The sequence below is a fragment of the Phyllopteryx taeniolatus genome, chromosome 10, assembly GCF_024500385.1.
Source record: "Phyllopteryx taeniolatus isolate TA_2022b chromosome 10, UOR_Ptae_1.2, whole genome shotgun sequence".
Lineage (NCBI taxonomy): Eukaryota > Metazoa > Chordata > Actinopteri > Syngnathiformes > Syngnathidae > Phyllopteryx > Phyllopteryx taeniolatus.
In genome coordinates this window covers 29,026,858-29,049,157 of record NC_084511.1, presented here as the reverse complement: position 1 = coordinate 29,049,157, position 22,300 = coordinate 29,026,858, and the positions used below count along the sequence as shown (strand labels likewise).

Here is a 22,300-nt window from a genome sequence, read left to right as displayed (position 1 = left end):
AAAATCATTTTTAAGATTTCTTTAATGGTTAGTTCGCCAGCATGTAGAAGAATTTGCAAATTCTCATTTCTTAAATAAGAGGCCACCATTATTTCCTTACTTTCACGAACATAAACATTTGTTTTAGCGCTCGAATGTTACGCTTGATTAATTTCGGACGTCTCAAAGAAGCCCAGTGAGGCGACTTCAATATCGGCCGATGAATTTGAAAGGAGACACATAAACACTTTGTTGTTGTTTTGTTGTTGTGTTTTTTTTTCCAATTGGAAACAGTTCCCGAGTGTCTTGTCAACTGGTGGGTCGCTGAGGCATTGTTCCCAAAGGTAAATCCTATTGGATGCCCCTACAAGACGTCACAGGGTCTCCGGTTGAAAAAATGTTCAATTCGGGAGCGGCGGCGAGACGCCAAGCGCCCACCTTGTCGATGCGGCCTTCCGTTGGCGCTCTGTGCCCTGCGTAGTGGCAGTGCGAAAAGGCCTTCACTTCATGCCATATTTCAGAACACTGATGATTACGATGAATAGAGGCCGGCGAGTTATCGACTTCCGTGGCAAGTGGAGGTGACTTAGAAGTTATCAATACTCACAAACTACTTATAGTTTATGCTAAAGGTGAAAGAACTACTTTCTAGCTCATCAAATAAGTTTGGTGTATCGGGAATCTTAATTTGTCACCACAGCGGCAAGGATTTTTTTTTTGGGGGGGGGGGCTCAAGAAGCGGGTTAGGTGAAAGACTCGATGACGGTGTCTCACCATGGCAACCAGTCAAGAAGCCGGCTATTCAAAGTTTACCCTGAACGACAGACACGGTCAGCTCAGCTCCGTCTGTCTGCAAATGTGCGTGTGTGTGTGTTACATTCCGCTCACTTTGCGTCGCTTCTTTGACCCTTGGGCACTTAAATCGAACGGAATGCTGTCCTGAGCCAAGAGGCGACCTTTAAAAATGATAGATAGATAGATAGATAGATAGATAGATAGATAGATAGATAGATAGATAGATAGATAGATAGATAGATAGATAGATAGATAGATAGATAGATAGATAGATAGATTTGGATTTTTAGATGAGATAGGCATTTTTTTTCTTCACCGCGGGGTGGCGCTGTTGTACCACGCCGGCGACCTCGATTGCGTCATGTCAAGCACTTCCGGGTCGCGCACGCCATTTTGTTTCTTAGCCGTTTGTTTTCATCTTCTGGCTTGGAGTCGCAACATGACAAGTCGTCGCAACATGACAAGTCGTCGCCGGCGGAAGCTCCCGTGACCAAAACAAGACAAGACAAAGCAAAGCATGTGGCGAGTGAAAGGACTCGCGTGGAGAGGTAACTTGTCCAACGTGAACGGCACCGAGGGAACTTCCCGAGTGACGCCGATGCTATTGAGATGATTTTGCTCACTACAAGCTCCTTAAGTGTCTTCTAAAGTCTTTTTGGCATATTTTTGTCATCCGATAATAAATATAGAGTTTAGCGTTTGTATTCTTCCCGTCGTGCATGATATCCTTGAGCATAATTCTGCATTTGTTCGACGTCATTTTTTTGTCGAAAGTGTCTCGTCATTAAAAATGCTTAAATTTCATTGTATCAATTTCATTGTATTTTATAACCGCTCGTAATCTTATGTCAGATACGCCACCATGTACGGTTTTGTAAACCGTCCGTCTCTGTCTTAGAAAAACTGAAAATGCTTCATTTGAATGCATTCAGCCCAACCTTGTCGATTAACTAATTCACCGTTCGCTTAATTTGGATCTATTCAAGTGTAAGTTCAAATCATCTTGCACAGGAACACAATAATGAATCATGAATCATGGCAACTGTTGGAACTCTCATTCAAAGTCGCTCCACAAACGACTATTTATGTGTTTAGAATGAATGTTCATTTCGTGGTGCTGAGGTGCAGGAAAATGCAATGTACACGAGAAACATCATTACATGCTCTTTCCTATGAAAGCTCCCAGATCCTCCCAAATGGTTCAGTCATGCAAACATCATTGGCTGTGCTCGTGATTGTTTCTTTCTGTTTTTGTTTTTGTTTTGTTTGTTTTGTCTTTGCAGTGCTCCACCGATACCACACCAGCACCTCGCTGCGTCTTCCCCAGAATCACCATGTGGAAGATGAGGTCCTCAACACCTCCACTGTCCTCTCCACCTCCAGAAACTCCTCGGACAGCAGGTAGATTCACGCTCACGAGAAACGCTTTCACTTTTTTTGCTTCTGGGCCATATCGCCAGCACTCCGATTTAAAAGAATACAGATAACCACGCTCGATTTGAGTAAGGTTGCGTGAGAGTTATAAATACACCGAAGAGCATTCGCACATAATATGTTCATATTATGTTTCATCCAAATCTTTTTAGCGTTATTATCGGTGGCATTTCTAATGATAGTTCTCCTCTTTGCGCATTTCACCTTGTTATAGCAATGTCTTTGCAATTGTGTAGAATGTCATCACAGTGAAAGGTGTTCCTAATATTCTGAGCGTTTTCTGTTCCAAAAAGTGCACATGCTGTAATGTTTTGTTTTGTGACGCGTGTCAGCTCCCATAAGGAGGAGGATGGCGAGAGGAGGAAGAAACAGAGGGCCTTTAAATTCTCTTCCGCCTCGCTGCCTCGCTACACAGCCCTGGATGCCGTGGGATGGGTACGTCGGACTGCAGATGGCAACCTCCCGCTGACGTCGCAGTCAATCATGTCACCTATTCTTATTGTGTTTATCAATATGGCCCACCTAGTTTAGCATGCAAAAGATACTTTGGTCAATTAGGCGTCCCAGTGAAGTTTGATTAACGCCTTCTTATCACTTGGCACTTTCAAATTTGAATGAGCCTGAAATTTAGTAATCAGCTTTTATCTGTTTTATATTTGTATGAATTAGTCATTTGTAGCATGTCTAATAATCCGTCTTCACTAATGAAAATGACCAAAGGGTGCGACAGCAGTGCTGTTCATGCAGATCTGCCGGCGAATTCACGCCACTTTCTCTTCGTGCACCGAGTCCGGTCCGACCTCGGGAGTCCAGACGCCGCCGCCGGCTTTGCACGAGTGCGGCTACCGCCTCCTGCTGGATATCTGTGAGCGCCGCAACTTTTTAAAATGACCATTCCCCTTCTGCAAACCTCCTGACACTTGTCTTTTTTTTGGGTTGCTGTTGTCGCTCCTCAGTGTCAAGCAATGATATGGTCCTTAGAGGAAAGAGCGTGTTGTGTCTGCACAATCAGTCCTTGAGTAGTAGCAGCAGCAGCAGCAGCAGTGGTGGGAGTGAGGCCGCCTCAAGCAGGAGTGAGCGCAACCCCCTGACTCCCAACACATCCGTCTCAGACTACCAGGCGGCGCTGGGCCAGGATTCGTCTTTGCAAGGTGCATCCAGTACTCCATAAAGTACTTAAACCTATCCTCTGTTATTCGCTCAAAAAGTTTGCGCTCTCTACTGAAAGAATATTGCTTTTTTTGGGGGGGGGGCTTTGTAACGTTAGACATCACATATATTGGAATGAAAGTGCATCTTTTCCACAACTTCTTGCTACCAGTCTACATTTATATAATATGAAAAAAAAACATTTCCCCTTATGCATGTATGGTATGATCCATGCACAATATACTTGAGAAATTATGGCAGACAGAGCTTTGGCCTGAGCACAAAAACAAGCAAAAGAGTTTTTCCAGCAAGTGATGGAGGATAGCTTCCAAAACCAAATTGTGAGTTGAGAATATGCGAAGGAGAAATATTCAACTTTAATCACACAATTGTGAATAATTAGAGGTGACAATTATTCTGTCCTCCTTTTTTCTTTTTTTTTCCCTCCCCCTCTTCTCTCATCCACAGGTGATGCATCTATATCCGCGTGCGGCCCACAAGAGTATGTTTTTGAGAAAGAGGGCGCTGAAACAGACCATGCTGGTGACAAGGTTCATTGAGCGATCTCATTCAATGAATATTTTTTTTTTGTATGTGTGCGACTAAATGTGATTGTTTTGCTTTCAGTGTATGTTGGCAGGCAAGGCGAGACTGGCAGAAGCAGCACAGAACTTGGAAGAAGTGTCAGACAGCAGCGTCCCAGTCATCCTAAACATTATCGGTATTATATCACTACTAATAGTGACTCGCTGAGCATGTTTTCTTTCACAGCCAATATATTTAGATTTGAACAGAACATTCTTCCCTCGGTAGCTTTTGGCAGTGTGCTTTGTTGCACGTGTTGCTGTCGCCTAGCTCCCCGTCTCACTTGTCGCCGCAGGCCTCCAAAGAGCCGAAAGCGGCAACGACGAGGAAGCTTTCTCGTGTTTCCTGGCCGCAGCTCAGCGGGGCTACGGCAAGGCTCTGTTTAACGTCGGCGTCTGTTACGAGAAGGGCAGAGGCGTCGGCAAGGATCGGGAGAAGGTGAGGAGCAGCCTGTCCGTTTTCTTTCGCGCTTGGCCTCATTCGAGCTGTGGGTGTGCTGGAGTCTATCGCAGCTGACTTTAGGTAAAAGGCAGATTATATACACAAACGGTGCAGCAACATGTCGACAGACAATATAACAATACTCGCAGGCGTATATTCTTTATCCTCTCCATAAAATGACTCATTACTGCAGTTAGGGTTAGTCATTTGTACTCCTCAGCCAAAATATGTTGATTCTTTTATATAGTAAATTTTGTATTTTTGGGGGGGAGGTTGTCCCATTCTCCTCGTTCTCTTTTTATTCCATCAAGGCGTCCCATTACTATTGGCGGGCAGCAGTGGCAGGTCACCAGCAGTCTCAGTACCGATGGGCAAAACTTCTCTTGACCAGCAGAGGGCACCAAAGTGAAGAAAAGCTGAAGACGGCCATCGGCCTGCTGGAGAAGGCTGCTGCAGCTGGTCTCACAAAGGTGACCATCCTCAACACATCATCTTCCTTTTCATTTTGTCATAATTCCAGCAAGGACTCCTTATTGTGACCTACATCCTTCCTCTCCAGGCTCAAGTATGCCTCGCGTCTGTGTACTCCCGAGAGCCGGTGAGGGACGGCAGCAAGTCTGTGCACTACCTGCAGGTGGCAGCAGAGAGCAGCGTGAGCGCCCCTCCTGATATTTCCAGTCCGGAAAATGACAATGTTGGAATGATTTGGGGCCTTTATAGCAGCATTGTTTGGAAATAAAACAATCGATGTTTAATTTTCTTTTTAGGAATCGTAACCATTTTATGCAGAGCATCTCTATTTTCAGGTGCAAGTAAGTGGCACCCCCCCCCCCCCCCCCAAAAAAATATATATATATACTTTATATATACCACAAAGTATGATCCCAAGACACTTTTCTATCATTCCAAACTCATCTTACAGCAGTATCCTTAAAAATGAATCATTTCACATTTGATATCTAGCGAAAATCCACCGAGTGTGCGAGGATGCTGGTGTATATGTCGTCTTCGCGGCCCGAAAAATACCAATTATCAAGCAATAATGAGACCTTTGTGGTTTTAGGTTGACCATTCTAATGGTCACTGAGCAGACCAAAAACGTTCGGTGAAGACTCTCAGCAACTTCTACTAACAACCCAGGCTAAACGTAGCTCCTGCCCGACATAAAAAGATCTTAACACAGTCAAGAGCTGTCACTTCAATACATTTCCTTGACACCAATTACTATTTTTTTATTTGAGGGGGGGGGGTCGTTCACTAGCTGCCAAACTTCTGCTTGTTGGTGCCTTGTCGGTCCAAAAAATCATTGTGTTAATACAAAAAGTACGTTAATTTTGTACAGTCATATAAACGTATAACTAACCTAAATTGCCGACGACAGTGCTTTTGTATGAAGCCAGTGTTTGATCGCTTGCGTGTGTTTAGGATGCTACCGCTCTGCTGCTGTTGGGTCAGTGCTACGAGAGCGGCTTCGGGGTCCGGCAGAACCCGAGTGCGGCGCTCGGACTGTACAAGCGAGCCGCTCGGGCGGGCAACGAGCAGGCTCGGCTCTTGCTGACGCCTCCCGGCGAGACAGACGGTGAGCCAGCGCGCCCCCCCCCCCCCCCCAATTGTCGCGAGAGGAAGCGACTGACTTCCGTGCATTTCTTTCAGTCTTGCGCTCCATCCGTTCTTCGCCGTGTTTCTCCGTGTCCGACCGGGACCTCCGGCGGCCGCTGTCCTCTCTGGCCGACCGTGTGCGCGCTGACGTCGCCCTTCCCTTCCTGCCTCACTCCTGGAGCACCGGGAGCATGGACACGGCCCCGGGGATCACCTCCACCCCCCGGTACCTTCACCCCCAAAGCTTGGAGGGAAAATCCTGCCAGTGGATGGTAGGGGTTGGATAACTGCAGTGCCAGAACTGCACAAACAGCTGTGTTGCCTGTTGGGATATGTTACTGTAAGGTCTGCAAAATTCTGGGAAGTTTTCAAAGTTGCAAACTTTCCATGGGAATTTGATCATTTAATCAAAACCTTTATTTAACCCCACATTCCAATGTGGAACATTTAACTTCCTTTGGAAATTTACTGGACATGTTCTACCCGTCTGCAACTTTAGTTCTTCTGGCCACGTCTGGAGTTTTGTTATTTCCTTAGGAGCGGAATTCACATAGCTCTTCGCTCACAAAACAACGAAACAGTCATCTGGTATTCATATATTGTCCGATGAAAGTGAATGGTGTCTGTGTAGATTCTGAGTCACCCCGCTCACGGTAATCCACAAAGGTTGAAAGGAGGCCGCTGGACTCTTCTCGTTCGTCGAAGATGTTTCAGTTTTAATCCAAAGGTTTTCTTCAGTTCTCATGTTTGAAGTGAGAAGTAACTGTATTTGCGTCTGTGGCGTGCGTGCCCCCCCCCCCCGTGGCCTGTTGCTGTTTTGCCAGGTGCGGCTGCAGGTGAAAGGCCGACCCCGCATACCAACTGCCTGGTGGCAAAACAGCTCGTCAGTGGCCGCGCTTCCCACGGAATGAGACGATCTTTGGCGGGGAGATGTCCGATGTTTTTTGAAATGTTTTTCTCACCAGTGTGAAAGTGATGGCCTGTTTCTCTTTAAATTGTGTCGCATTCACGGGCAATTTAAAAGCAACAATGTGGTTGACGACACATTACATATGGAGAAACGTACTCGTTTTTTGAAAAAGGTAAGCATGAGACAAATCCATACCGTGTGCGTATGTGCAATAAAACGATCTAAATCAAACAATCGTATCTGTCTGCTTGGTAGGAAGATGCAGATATAGCTAAGTGCCACATTGCTACATGTTAAGCATACTGCACGTGTAGTGGAAGAGTCCAAAGGTGCACTTAGCTGAATTGGTATTCAACACTGGCCAGTTGTGTCCACGTGGCTTCCTTTTTTCATGTATTTATTTTTTTAATTCCTTGTAACAAGTAAGTCATTTGAATAAAAATGGAACGATTGGACTCCAGATTTTGGGTAAAATGAGTTTACTCCTTGTTGAACATCTCTTTCAGAACATCCCTAATAATGAAATCCCCGAGAATATTCCGCAAATTAGAAATTGCAATTCTCACACAACTCAACTAATTCCAAGAACGCATGTTAGAACAACACTAAAATTGTACGATATTTCAGTTAAAGGCGCTAAATTGTGGACTGAATGAACACAGGAATTGACGAATTTTAAATTACGCCCACTTTTAATATCTGAAATTAAAAAAATTTAAAAAAATTCCCATTGTTCATACTGTATGATTTCCATGTGAATATTGAAAGTATTTTAGTATATTGAAGTATTCCACTTGTGTAATTGAACTATCAAACATCATACTGACTCAAACATATTAAGTATTTAGTTGTTTACTCAAGTTTTCAACAAATTGTTTCAAAATATGTGAAAGGTGTGCTTCATTTCATAAGCTTCTGCACTTTCATTTGTAAGGTGTACAAATATATATGTTTTAATTTTATTTTGCCATGTGTAAATGTCCCTTTTTAATCACTTGATTCTACTCTATTCTATACTCTGCAGTTGGAATTTTTGTGCATTTTTTTAAATTTTTTTTTTGTATCAGATTCCCTAATTGATCCCTTTTTGGACAATTTGAGCAATTTAAGTAATATTCTTCGTTTTCGAACTGTACTGCAGCAACCCACTCGAGTAACATCAACCGCGAAGCATTAACGACAATGACGCAACAAATTTGGAGACACAAGATATATATATATATATTATATATATATATATATCCTTTTGTTTATTGTTTTTTTTTTTTTACCTGCATGTATAAAGAAAACTGGTGTGTTATCAACTCAATGATCAGACAACACAAATTGCTTCTGTGTTCTGTCATGTGTGGAGCATGCAGTCAGCTGTCAAGTTGAATAAAAAAAAAAAAAAACTTCACTTAACAAGGTAAAATATTTGCAATAAAATGTTTATTTTTGCTGGTTCATGGGATTGTTGTTCCCAAACACACATAAGGGCAGTGAGGCGTCGCCTTTATTTTCACAAACAAACTGTCATCTGTGATGCTTGTTTTTATTTTTAATGTAGTAATGCACGCAGAATTCAACGTGCTGTTTTCTTCAGAAACTTTTCTTGGCTTTATCCATGGTTTGCCCATACACATCCTGAGCCACACACACACACACACACAAACGTTTAGTTTGAATGTTACAAGAGCGCCACGATAAAACGAAAGACGAAATTTCAATTGCAATGCTCGTTATTTTCCAAAGTCACAGATGAGCCACAGCAGAAGGATGAAAGAGCCACCTGCAGCCCTGGAGCCGCAGGTTGCCGACCGGTGACCGTGAACGTGCAGGTGTCCCTAATTTTGTGGGCGGAAGTCTTGACTCGCCTTTTACCGGAAAATGGAAGCAGATCCATCGAGAACTCTTCCGGTTGTGACGTAAGCCTCGGATGACGTGAGATTTCATTACCTGGCTTGCCGGTTGTTTAATGGCGGCTGCCCCCCGCCCCCCACCCCCTTTCCTCTCCTCTTCCTCTTCCTCTTCCTCCTCCTTCGTCGGCTATGATTGGCTGCCCCCCCCCCCCCCCCCGCCCCTCCTTGCGGGGCCGAGGAGCTCCACAGCGCCGCTCGCCCTCTCTCCCGCACGTCACGTCGTGGCGCAGACAGAACGCTGCGCAACCTTGGCCGCCCAGCCGAGCGGGGATCCGCGATCTGGCAGCCGCTGCGATCGGATGCACGCCGGGGCGGACCGGCTCTTCACTCGTGTCGCGCCGCGGGAGTGGATGACGCCGAAGGTCCCCCCCACCCACCGCCCACCTCCACGGTTGAAGCTGAGCTAAGAGGTGAGTCAATGTGGCACGCGGGTCGATGGACGCACCGGATGTCGGAAGATTTGACTGTCGACGACAGTGCGTCCTCGCTGTCTTTCAATTGGAAGATCTCCCCAGATTTAGCTCCCGTGCTTCCCCCACCTCCCCCGACCCCTTCCTCTTCTTCTATTGACGAGTCGAGTTGGTTTCGCGGAGGAATCACTTAAGGCGGCGCGAGGCGAAGAAGGGATGCAAAACGCTCCACCCATGACATCACTGACTTTCTTTCTCAAGTTGCTTTTGTCCACTGCTCGGACCGTCATCTGTTGCATTTACAACATTCTGACTCCGCTGTTACCCCAAAGACGTTCAAATGTCCATCCGCATAGGCCAGCAAGGAGGACTGATGGTCCCTCTTTGCTCTCGAAGCTCTTCGTCTTGGAAGAAAATTGTCTGGCTGACCTTCAGATAAACATATGGCGCATTCCACAATTGGAGGACATCAACATTTGTTTTATATTTCTCTTCACGTTTTCAAGAAGGCGGCAAAAAACACACAACAAAAACACTGATAACCCTAACCCATATACTGTGATTTGTTCAGCTCAAACATCTATGGTATACTTTTTATGAGATATTTTCATTCGTCGTATCAGATATTTTGCTGAAAACCAAAAACATATTACTGAATAAATCCGATTCAATTACATGTATGGACTGAAAACTGAAAAATATGACAAATACAAGAGACGACTCTTGGTCTAGCCATTGTCGAAGCAATTAACTTGACAAAGTCATTTCTGCTGAGTCATGTCACTCACTTTTTTTTGTTCTCTTCCTCTGGTTGGCTAAAAAGGTTTGAGTCAAAAAGGTTGCGCATATGACACAACTTTGAGCGGAACTGCTATTGTTGATCATTAGTCTTAACGAGCACATGGCCGACATAGCAACAAAAGCATACCAGAATAAAACTAATTTGATGTTATTATTGACGTGCAAGTCATCAAGAGGGCGGGGCAAGATTTAGGAATCCCATTGACTCCGTCTAAAGTTACATTTAGTCTCTTGACAACTGTAGCTTGCGCGTCAACATCACGTTTCTGTATTTTGCGCCGCTGTTTTGTGTCATCTGAAGTCACCTGAAGTTCACGTCGGCTTTGGCGACGTGAGACATCGGCACAATGTTGCATTTGCGGCACGAGCCAAAAAGGAGCAGCCAAATGGTGCTTTTTCTGCCGGTACTTGTTGCTTTCGTCCTGGTCGAGTGACCTCTGTTTCTCTCTGGTGGGGGAGGCCGGCGTGGGGGGGGGTCATCCAGCACGAGTGACCTCTGTTTCTCTCTCTCTGGGGGCCAGCGGCTGAGCTATCGACTGCCCGCCGTCCAGCAAACTGCCTTGTCATGCTCTTCACTTCCTCCCTCTCGGAACTATCGTCCTCGCCTCTCCACTCCACTTCGTTGGACTTCATTAAGGCACGCATTGTTTTCGCGGAAAGACAGCAGACGGGTGCGGCGAATATGAACCGCATATGGTGAACAGACAATGTCAAAATGGCAGCCTTTCAGGGCTAGAACCAGGAGGGGGGGGAAGACAGGACGATGGCCGAGCAACGATATCTTTTATGACATCATTTATATAGCAGACCAAGTTTAAGAAAAAAAAAAAAGAAGAAAAGGAACGTGTGTGACAATCAAGCCCGCTAGTGGGGGGCACCATTAGGGGGATTCCTGAATCCCGACGCGTCATTGCGTTGATGCCCCCAGCTAGCCACCAAGGGGCCCTACGCGGGGGGATTGTCGACGCCGTGGGTTTTGTCATTGATATGGGCCGGCCGAGGTTAGCAGTGTCGTGACGCGTTTGTTGTCACGGGAGCGACGGAGGACGGATGAAAGACAAGCTGAAGCGCTGACCCGAGCGGATGCTTCGGTGCGGGTACCTGTCGTGTGTCAGCGCAAATGGAGTGTTGCGGTCTGCACCCGTGACCGGACACCCGGATGAGAGGAGGGCCCCGCATGGACAAAGTGCACAGTTCGGGGATTCTCAGCTCCGATTCCCACGATCTTGTCTGGCTTTCAAATCTGCTACGTGCGTGTTTTCCATGCTTCTAAAATGTCTGAAATGATATTTTCACATAAGCGTTGCGTGAATATTGTCAGCTTTCCACGGGCATGATGCGGTCGACAGACACGACATTAGGTGTGCGGTGGCGCCTTGACTTAAGTTGAATTCTTGTGACTTAATTTAGTCATATAGCAAATCAATATTTCCCCTTGAAATAACAAAGAACCTGGTTTGTGTAATTAAGGCCAATCGGCTCTCACACACACGTACTGTAGTATTTGTGTGTTGATGTGTGCCTGAAAGGGGCGTGGCCTAACGAGTAACGTCATGAGCTGGAGTCAGTGGCTCTACAACACCGCGGTTTCCCGTAAATACAGCGGATGCCCGCATACTCGCGCTTCGGCACCTGAGAATTCCGCAATCTGGCGACTTTCCTTTCAGAATCAGAATAGCATTCAGAATCACATATAGTGTCGGCCATATTTGCTAAGATTTCCAATTCGCTTGACAGGGTCAGCTCATTTTCATTTCAGTTCAGCATTCATAGGCAATTTCTGATGTTTCTGGTGTTCTGTACGACTATTTAGTCGCCTCTGTGTGTCCTTTTCCAACAGGCCATTCGGTGAAGCGTTTTTCCCGTCAGCCATGATGTCGGTACAAACCCCTCCCCTCTCCCGCTCCGGCTCCTCCCCCTCCAATGTGGGCGTGGCCAGCCGCAGCGGCCCCTCGGCCGCACCCCCCACCTCGCTCAGCCTGCGCTCCTCTTACAACCAGCTGCTCGGGCGCGACGCCATCAAGGAGTCGGTCGGCACGGAGGGCGCGGGTTCGGCCACCTTGCCCAAGAGCCGTCAGAGACGCACAATGACCAGCGTGCGCAGCGTGACGGGCATAAGTGACAACTTGTCATCCAAGAATCAGACTGCGAGCCGGGGCAGGGGCCTTCCCACGAAGTCCTCATCCAGTTCTGCCCTCTACTCCTCTTCCTCCCCCTCGTCACTCTCTAATGCGACCAACCCGAAACTGGCCAAGAATGGAGCCAATATGCAGAGACGTGCTGAGAGTCAGCAGCTGGAGCTGAGCAGAGCCAACACCGAGGGCAAAATCCACAACGACCCCGCGGACAACTCTAACTGGCCCGAGTCGGAGAACGACAACTCCCAGCCGCCCCCGTTCCGAAGACGGACAAAAAGCTTCTTGGAGTACCACGACAAGGGCTGGGACCTGAGCTGGGGAAACAAGGAGAACAAGGAAGAGAAGATGCAGCTGTCTTTCCCGGAGAAAGAGCAGGCCAGCCCGGTCAAGGAGAGGGAGAGCCAGAAGGAAGAGAAGCCCAGCGGCAAACGCTCCTGCCAGGAAGACCAAGAGAGAGAGGCCGTGCCAGTGGTGAAAGAAGAGGAAGAGGAGGAAGACCGACTACCAACGGCAAGGCCGCCTCTGTTGCCCGTCGTGGTGGAAGCCCCGCTTCGCTCGTCCTCTTCTTCGTCCTCCGACAGCCCAGAGTGGGTCCCGGAAAAGCTCCAGGCTACAGCCCACATCAGAGAGGAGCACTGCGTCCAGGTTCAGGGGAGTCCCAGAAGTCCCGCAAAGCCTCCTCGGAGCTCCCAGCCCAGAGTGATCAAGGTGGAACTGCACCCCAACAACGAGAACCAGTTCCTGCAACAGTACCCGCCATCCTCCCCGAAGCAGCCTAGGGCCAGTGAGAGGAACACCCCTACAAGGAACCGGGAACCCCCCGCCGTGCTCGATCCCCGACCCGAGCGCGGGCTCCCTAAAGTGAGTTTAAGAATGGATTTGACCCCTGACACTCCGTCGGAGGACGAAGACTCCAGCTGGACCACTCTGTCCCACGAGTCGCCTTCTCCTCAGAGTCCACAGGAAGCAGGTTGGATAACGTTGTGTTTGGTTTTTGGCCGCATACGGGAAAATTGAAAGATGCAAAGGGCAAATTTGACATACTTTGAAAATCTGAAGCCGGTCCATCAAACAATTATTTATTATAGGTATTTTGAAGAAGAAGAAAAACGTAAAAATGCATAATCAACCACCATTGTTTCGAGTGCCCCCTTCTCATACAATGGACTATTCCAGGGGTCACCAACGTGGTGCCCACGGGCTATTTAGCAGTTTCCTAATTATTGTGAACAATCATAAACGTGATCGGTATCTTCGCATAAATGATCATATTTAATTGTTGATAGTAATATATAGCAATACGAAGATATAATTAAATGTAATCAGAGCTAATATGTGATTTCAGAAGTGGCTATCAAACTGGTAGCCCTTCGCATAAACCGGTACCCAAGAGGTTCCGAAAAGGTCGTGACCCCTGGACTATTCCATCTTCTTCCTTTACGCAAACTTGATTCAGGGAAAACAAACTTGTTAGCGCTTTGTGAGGATATGAAGCAGAGTTGTCCCAGTTGAGCGGAGAAGAAGAGACATTGTTTTAGGTGATAATGAATGAATGATAATGTTTCAAATGGCATTTTTAGTACATGACGCGGACCGATAACAGATGGACAGCGGGCCACAAATGGCCCCCGGGGCTGTAGTTTTGGGCACCCCTGCTTTCGAACATCTCGGCCTTGAATCGTTCCGCGATTTCGTCCGCCTTCTCTCTCGTTCTACTCCTCCTTCCTGCCGTCGCACACCAACGGATCTTTCTGGAAATGCACTCAAAGCCGCACCTTAGGCAGAACTGCAGGAACCTCGAGGCCACAGTGCGCCGCCTTATGTCGCATCAAATGAAAGACTGCGAAGCCAAGAGTGTGGCAAAACAGGAGACTGCAATTATTACGGCTGCAAAAGCAGGAAACAAATCTGAAAATATGAAGCCGAGCGCGATCGGAAAGCTGGAACAAAATGGACAGAGGCCATTGCCTTAGGGCCACCGCTTTAGGGATGAGGAAAGAGTCGCTATGGCAACAGAAGCTTTAACAATCCCCGTCCTCCGTCCTGTGCAGACACACACGCACACACACACACACACACAAACGCACACGAGATTTATGTATGACACGCACCCAATCTATATCCTGCGTTTGTACCCGTATCGTTCCATTGGCAGATGTTTGGTGCGAGGGGGACCTGCCCCCAGGCTGGCGGCAGATCTCAGACTCGTCCGAGGTGTATTTCTGGCACGTCCCCACCGGCACCACTCAGTACCACCGACCCGTTGCCTGCGGCCAGACGGAAAACAAACCGCAACAGGAGACGCGCGACTCGCTAAAGCCACCCGACGAGGTGAGACAACATGCTCGCGGTTCGAAAACACTCGCGTCTCAAATCAGCTTTTGCCATTGAAATAAATGGGAAATGCCATAATCCGTTCCAGCCCCCCCACCGGGTGGCGGTATAATACAGACATTGAGATGCACAGGAAGAAGAGTTTCGCAACGGGCTCGGGGTACTGCTGGAAATGTCATTGTTTTTCACAGAGGATAAAGAATACATGCCAACGAGCATTACCATATTGTCTGTCGACGTGTCGTTGCATCGCCTGTGTTGAAATATTCATCGCTGAAGATTATAGCCAGTGGTGATTACAAATTACCCTGTTAAAAATTGTCCTATGAGCGTCACGAGTTCAATGACTTTATCAAAGTGATATACCTCATTACATTTGGCGTGTCTATCAAAAAGTAACTAGCGAATACGAGTAACGAGTCGACAGCTTCAAGAAACAGGAATAGCGTAACACGCATGCAGCTGTTGTGACTTTGGGCTTGACTTTTTGGGATATGATCTTTGATGCAAGAAAGGGGGGCACCTCTCCCCTTGTGTGCCACAGCGCCCCAGCAGTCTCATCTCAGACAGCTCCGTGGAGCCCGTCCCCTCCCCAAACTCGCTCTCCCCCAGCCCCTCCAATGATGTCACCCCTCCTGCGCCGAATCTCAACAGCGCCACCTGCACGCTCAATGTAAGCCTTTCATATTCACATATTAGGAAAACAGCTGGAGGGAGCAGAGGGGAAATTCACTTTGCTTTGCTTGAGTGTCTATCCGAGTGCACATCGAACAAATAGCAAAAGTCATTTTGATTGCAAATGCTGACAAATCCAGTTTCGAACCACCGTCCAATCACAAATGATGAAGCTATGAATTCATTGACCACTTTGTGTGTGTGTGTGTGTGTGTGTGTGTGTGTGCGCGTGTCCAGGAGCTGAAGGACTATCCGATCTATCCTGACCCCAGTCTGAAGGCATTTGAAGGGGCCACCCTCCGCTATGCTTCGCTCAAACTCAAGTAAAAGTTTCTCAATAATTCTTCGTCGATAACAACGCCTCATTTTAGTATCAAATGCAACTCACGTCAGTGATTCTCAAAGTCAGCGAAAGAAGTTCTGTTCAGTTGCAGTTCATCTTTTAGAATCCTTTGTTTTGAATTTGTATTCAACTTACTGTATGTGATGCACATTTCGATGGAATCATGAAGTACACATTTTGTTTTAATTCCCATATTTAAGCATCGTGGTAATGTTGAAATTGTGCCTCATGTTACAATGTTCTCACAAAAATCTTCAATATTCATCATGGGAATAAAACCTCTGTCTCATGTTCGATGAACACGAAGGCCTCCTACGCTGCTGTATTTTAACGTTGGTCTCGACGGTCGCACTCGAAGAGCAGAAGTTTTATTTTATTGAATTTTGTTTGGGTGGAAAAGGTTTGAGAAGCACTGCACTCAATCTTGAATGTGTCACTTGTCCGCAGCCCTGCAGCCCCGCTGGAAACCGTGGACCTCGACAATACCTCCGCAGATCCAGAAGCGATGGTAGGACCGAATCTGTTTGCTGTCATAAGAATCCTTAAATACGCTTGATATTGTTTCACAATTACATTTTAATAGAAGACTGAAGACTGTATGGATGAAGTTCTTTTTTTCTTCCGGTCCCTTCTCAGTGCATGTGCCAAAGCCCTTAGGAAATGTTTCCGTTGTTTTGTGTTGCCCCCTTGTGGAAGATTTTATTTTTGTTTTATTTTGTGGCATGATTTGTGCACTATGAATGGAAGGAGGTAATTAATTATAAATGTGAAGTATAGAGCCAGAGGAAAATAAAAGAGAATTGATCTCTAAGACTGACTTTCAATCCATGATGTAAGCGGTCGGCGCCAACGTGTTGTTGAGCGCTCTTTGTTCAATTTAAGTTCCAAAGTACGTAAAGTATGTAGTTCGGAAATTCAAAACACGCATTTCAGTGCCAATTTTGCATTTATTAAGTAGGCAGCAGTCGATCGCTCATATACAAAATATGTAATAGTAATGACTATAATTATAAAAAAAAACAATTCCCCCCCCTGACATTTAACAAAGACCTAAATCATGTGAATGCTAAGACTGAGAGCGAAGGGAAATGTTATAAAATAGTGGTTTACCCACAAAAAAAAAAAAATTAAATACAAAGAATCAATGCCACAAATAAAGCAAGGTGTGTCGTTTCTTAGTCGTTTCCGGTGCGATCGTTGGGCTGGGTGGAGATGTCGGAACAGGACCTGTGCGAGGGGAGGAGCAGCGTGGCCGTCCACCACTGCATCAGGCAACTGTCCTACTGCAGGAAGGACATCCGAGACTCAGCTGGCGTCTGGGGAGAGGTCAGTTCCTTTTACCGCGAACTAAAATGAGCGCCGGTGGTGGGAAGTAACAAAGTACAAATACTTTGATACCGTACTATCAAGCTTTGTTCCAGAGTTAAATCAGTGCTTTTTTTTTTTTTTTTTTTTTTTGTACTTTTGCCACCTCTGCTGAGCGCTTTTCCGGCAAGAGCCGCGGCACTCCGCCTCCCGTGGGACGCTCATGTTGTGTTTGTGCTCTCGAAGGGGAAAGGGATGCTGCTGGTGCTTCGAGAACGCACGCTGAATCTGGTCGACCCAGATGATCAAAGCCTCCTCCACTCTCAGCCAATCAGCAGCATCCGTGTGTGGGGAGTCGGCCGTGACCACGACAGGTATCGGAAAGACTTTGAAATATCTTGTCGAGATGTTTTTGAGAGCAAGCTTGGCTCTTTGGTAGCTGTTAGCGCCAATTGATGAGATACAAGCAGCCGCTCGAACGCAAACATCCTGCAGGAAATGGAACGCTCATTACATCGCTTATTATTGCTTTATTTTCAGTGCACATTTGCGTGCAACGGCGTAATTCTCATCAGTTTTTGTGCGTGGAAATGACCATCAATCCTCTGGTCTTAAACGTTGTGCTGTGAGCTTTGCAAGGATGGATTTCTATCCACTATCGAAGCAATACCAAGTACACATTACTGATTCAGGCTGTATAGTATACCGTATTTATGCACAATGTAATAAGATTCAGTATATGAGCGTTAAAATATGATACTAAAATATTGGCGGGGACTGAGTATGTGACGGCCACCCGAAAAGGTTTGTAATTGGCTAGAGATGTCGCAAGATGGCGGCAAAGGTGAGGAGCGGTTCCCCCCCCCCCCCCCCCCAAATAAATCAGCAAATAGGCGAGTGCCGAACCACAAATATCGATCGGCGCTCAGAACTTTTCTTTTTTAGCTTGTTTATCTGTTTCAATGACATGAATAATGTATCATTAGCGTCCCAAAACTTGCGGACGCCTTGATATAAACTTTGCGTTTAAAAAAAACAAAACAACAACAACACTGTCTCCACCTCCTGTAGATGTCCACATCTGTGGGAATGTTTTTTTTTTTTTTTTTTTTTTGCGAGGAACTTGGCAGCACGCTGCACGACCGGTTAGCACGTTTGCCACACAGTTTTGAGGACTCGGGTTCAAATCCCGGCCTCGCCTGTGTGGAGTTGGCATGTTCTCCCCGTGCCTGCGTGGCTTTTCTCCGGGCACGCCGGTTTCCTCCCGCATCCCAAAAACATCCATGGCAGGTTGATTGAAGACTCCAAATTGCTTATTGGTGTGAGTGTGAATGTTTTGTTTCTATGTGCTTTGCGATTGACTGGCGACCAGTTCAGGGTGCACCCCGCCTCTCGCCCGAAGGTAGCTGGGATAGACTCCAGCGCGCCCGCGACCAAATTTGCAAAGACAGATTATGTGATACAGCTCCTGTTGTGCAGTTGCGCCTCATTTTGTGGTTGTTAGCGTTTCACCTCAACCGCTAAGCGCTAAGAAACTTCGTGAGGTTCGCTTGCATGTGGAGTAGCGAGGAGGAGAGCGATGTCTTGTGTTCCCACACGTGTAATCAAATGGAGTTTAAAATAGCATCGGTGTACATGTGTGTCGCCATCCTTGTCTCGGTCCCGCCTCTCCCTCGTCTTCCCCTCTCTGCGACTTTCTTCTCCTTTCTTTCGCTCGACTGTGTGCCAATCTCGCTACCTGTGTCTCTTGTGGATTCCGAGAGAAAGAGTGCCCCTCCTCCTCCCTCGCATGTCTCAGAGGATGGAGAAACTTTCACGGTGTCTCTCAGCAGTAGTCATGGATTCAAAAAAAAAAAAAAAAGTGTGTAGTCGGAGTAGGAAGCGGGTGGAGTGGGGGTGGGGGCTGTTCCGCTCTCCTTTTCATCCCAATCTCTCCTTCTCCCCCCCAGATTCCACTTTTCTTATTTTCCTTCCCTTTAGCTTGTTAAGATTTGCATGATAGTTTATTTTTTATTTTTTAATCTTTATCCTCACAACCTGCAATCAATTCAAGTAGGACATTGTTTTTGGTTTTTTTGCCCTTATTCAGGGAATTGAGTATGTTGTGTGTTTTGTTTCATAAAGTTGTCAGTAGAGGGCGCTACAGTCAAAGGTTGTGTTTCAAAAGCGGTTGCGGAATGCTCAAAGAAATGCTGCTTTTGAAGAATTCGTTTTTCTTTCTTGAATGTGCTTCCGAGCCGATGTCCAAAGTGTGCCCTTGACTGTTGACTCTTTTCTTTTTGTGCCAATGCATTTGGGCTAATGTCTTCCGAGTTTCACGTTGCGAGGAGCAGGAGGAGGTGACTTTGAAGTCGGCCTTGGTCGCTTTGAGGCTGAAGCGGCAGAGCATCTGCGGCCGATTCCCTGAATTGACTATATAAACCAATTCACCGTGAATCGAGTGCCATGAGTAAACAAATCTTTACTTGGCATTTGACCGAGGCAGAGTGATTGAGGAAACAGGAAAATGATTTGTAGCCTTCTTCTCTGCCACCATAATTGGAATGTGTGAAATGTCAGCTGCGAAGAACCCGTAAACCGCTTAAAAAGGGAGACCCAACGATCCATTCAAATATAGACGTGTTGGAAATTCAGACATGGTTAAAATGATGACCGTGGGACCAGATCAATAATTCAGTGGAGAGCAATACATGAAAGGGACATGGTGACCCTTTGGACATGGTGTAAGGCTAGCATGATGCGCTACCGTTATTTGTAAATCAGCCTACTCTTTGACTTCAAATCCGTTGGGCTATTGTAGACGGTTGTTTATTTTGGTTTCGGTTTTCTGTTGCTCGGATTAACGGCGCAGACGTGAGCCCGATGATGGACGTTTGCTTCCGGGTGTGTCCGATCAAGCGTGACGTTCTCTTTGCGACGACGGCATTTACGACGTCCGCTCGCCTTCGCTGTGACTGACATCTCTCCTTGCTTGCTTCCGTGATGAGTGATCGGCTTCTCTGCGTGCGGTGTGCGCAAAATATATAAAGCAGCGTGTAGTTGATGATCACGAAAGAAAAAAAATATATACTGGAAAACATACTTCCAGGCGTAACGACAAATGAAGGCCCTCCACCCTTGTGCTCTGGATTTCCATGCACACATTGACTTTTGACCAACAATATCCTCAAGTCATAAATTACAGATCTTTTCAAAATGTATTGATAGCCTGTCTGACGTAAATAAATGGATGATTAATCCTTAATTGCTGTTTCGGAGAAATGAGAACGTGTGTTCGTATTTGCTGCATTTTAACTACGTGTTTTCGCTGCTGCCGACCTCGGTGGGACTCCTGTTCCTTATGTTTAATATGTATAATCTTTCTCATGTTGTTTTACTCTTTCCCCATGATCCTCACACAAACACAAACAGTTCCAGACTCTTTCAAACGCCCCCAACTCATCAAAACACAACTCATCAAAACACACACGTTGATGACTCTCCCATAAAATAAAATTTAAAAAATGCACTCATTTAGGGCGCCGAGACTTCAAGGAGTGTATGCGAGTTTAAAGTGACGAGTAGCGCGATCATCTGGGACACTGTCGATTGTGCAAATGTTGCAGATACGCTTCAGTCAGTGTGCAAGTGGGGCAGATGCTACTCTGGCATGAGTGGCCAGTATTGGTCAACAACAGATGTGCAAATAGTGCGGCGTGCACGAGTAATGTATAATTGGCCCGACAGAAATGTGACAACAAACTCAAGACAAAAAAAAAAACATTGGCAGCATGCTGCAATGGAATTGTAGGTTAGCTGTTTAAGAAGTCGATGGCAAGAGGGAAGAAACTGTTCTAGGTTGCACTGATCGGTAGCGCCTACCTGAGGGCAGGAGCCGGAAGAGCCGGTGACCAATGACAATCAATGACATTTTGAAATCTTTCAATTTGGGTGTATTTTAGGTCCATTTAGAAGGGCGGGAAAAAAAAAGTGTAATTTTTCATTGCTGTCCAATGTCAAAACAGGTGACATTTGACCAGAACAGAATGTACTGGATGAGATGATTTAACCTTTCATACATATGGATAAGCGCTTTTCTTTCTTCTTGCCATGCGAGGAGCGTTCCCGCCAATGTTGTGACGATGTGGCTCGCTTGATTCCAAATGAATGAGCCCCCCCATCGTAAGGGGGGCCGGCGGGGCTCGCTGCTCCCTCGATGAAGTCATGTCGCTATATCGGGTAGCACTCAGCAAGTACGAGGGTGTGTGCGTGCGCATGCGTGTGTCTATTTTCCACGTACTTTCTCCATCCCATATTTTGGGCTTGGTCTTGCCACTCTTTGTCTGCAGCCCTCTTTCTGCCTCGCTCTCGTGTCATTGGCTGCTGAGCTCAGCCTCTTCCTCCTCCTGCTTCTCCCGCCGTTGTGCAAGCCTTCCCCTATTTGCCGCTTTCTGTAAGGCAGGCAAAAGGGAAAGATATCTGCAACTCGAGGGGGGGGTAGCAGGTGCTGACTCCGAGCCGGGGGATGCCTCCCTCCTCACGTTGAGCCAGTCTTCCGACGGCGGTGCGGTCATAGTACTGGGAAGAGGAGCGCCAGGGGAAGCGGAGAGACGCGGGGAAAGCATCAGCGTTGAGGGACGAGCGACACGGCAGCTGGATCGCAATGTCAGCGAGGCAGAGGAGTTAATGAGGCGAGGAACTCGTTTGTGACATGGCCAGCATGTCTGCCTGTGTGAGTATCTTACCTCTCCTTCATTGTTAATCACTCTGTCATTAGCACCCCTCTTATTTGTCCGCCCGCCTCTTTGCTTTTGTGGTTTGACTTCACGCACAGCGAGGTCGCTCGCTCCCCGACTATCAGTCAGGTGCGAGGCTGCTGCTTCTACTGCCGAGCAGGTGTTTGGAGGGGGGGTACGATAAGATGCAAAGAAGAGAGGGGGATGAAGTGGGCAAAATAGGGATTGGAGAGTGAGTGCAGAAAACAGGATTAACGTGGCTGCGCTGCGAGGACCGGGTGGTGAACATTCTTCTGCCGTTGGAGATGTGCATTATAGATGAAGTTCCGTACATGCTGGTTTGTGCAAGATATATGGTGTGTTGAATTGACAAGCATTTGTGATGGATGGAGAAAAGTGAAGACGAAAAAGAGACTCCAAAGACTGATGACTGTAGGGCGGGCATTGTCTTAATTTAACTGTTTGTAGTGCGGTGTCGAACTGCACTGCATTGTACGGAGAGGTGTTTTGCAACACGACGGTGCCTTGAGGCACTAGTGACGAGATTTTTGGCTCAAACATTTCAGATGCAAGTGCTGAACAGTGGTTGTGAACTCACTTGGAAAGAAGCAACAGTTTGGCAGATTTTCAGAATTCTTCACAAAAGAGGCTTCAAGCTGTTTATTGCCACTCCCAGTTGAATTTTACTTTCAAACTCAACGTCTGCTACAAGGTCAGCAAGGTGTGAGCTTCCCCATTTCTGCTCTCTGTGAATCATTGATTAAAACAACAGTGAAATCTGGACAT

At 46.7% G+C, this 22,300-nt stretch overlaps 2 protein-coding genes across 9 annotated transcripts in view; both read left to right on the top strand.

The window, feature by feature from the left end:
• Positions 1-1,162: 1,162 nt before the first annotated feature.
• Positions 1,163-7,369, top strand: dele1 (DAP3 binding cell death enhancer 1). Of its 3 annotated transcripts, none has more exons than XM_061788058.1 (12): positions 1,163-1,322; positions 2,058-2,175; positions 2,541-2,643; positions 2,929-3,073; positions 3,165-3,359; positions 3,826-3,908; positions 3,985-4,078; positions 4,238-4,380; positions 4,695-4,853; positions 4,943-5,035; positions 5,809-5,962; positions 6,037-7,369. In XM_061788058.1, exons 1-12 carry the CDS (start codon positions 1,292-1,294, stop codon positions 6,267-6,269), a joined length of 1,551 nt encoding a protein of 516 aa, XP_061644042.1. In that variant the 5' UTR covers positions 1,163-1,291; the 3' UTR covers positions 6,270-7,369. The 3 variants fall into 3 exon arrangements, with proteins under 3 accessions (XP_061644042.1, XP_061644040.1, XP_061644043.1); XM_061788056.1 differs by having other exon boundaries at positions 4,656-4,853; XM_061788059.1 differs by lacking the exons at positions 1,163-1,322; positions 2,541-2,643 and having other exon boundaries at positions 4,656-4,853.
• A 1,594-nt stretch (positions 7,370-8,963) lies between these two features.
• Positions 8,964-22,300, top strand: part of LOC133484581 (amyloid beta precursor protein binding family B member 2-like) — a 41,824-nt gene continuing 28,487 nt past the window's right edge. For 2 of the 6 annotated variants that reach the window (XM_061787399.1, XM_061787398.1), the window contains exons 1-9: positions 8,964-9,203; positions 11,845-13,112; positions 14,298-14,473; positions 15,021-15,149; positions 15,389-15,474; positions 15,942-16,002; positions 16,674-16,820; positions 17,046-17,173; positions 21,128-21,510. In XM_061787399.1, the coding sequence (XP_061643383.1) occupies positions 11,876-13,112; positions 14,298-14,473; positions 15,021-15,149; positions 15,389-15,474; positions 15,942-16,002; positions 16,674-16,820; positions 17,046-17,173; positions 21,128-21,488 (2,325 nt within the window). In that variant the 5' untranslated portion in view covers positions 8,964-9,203; positions 11,845-11,875 and the 3' untranslated portion in view covers positions 21,489-21,510. The remainder of the gene's footprint in view (positions 9,204-11,844; positions 13,113-14,297; positions 14,474-15,020; positions 15,150-15,388; positions 15,475-15,941; positions 16,003-16,673; positions 16,821-17,045; positions 17,174-21,127; positions 21,511-22,300) is intronic. The other 4 variants (XR_009790437.1, XM_061787396.1, XM_061787397.1 and 1 more) reach the window with 3 other exon arrangements.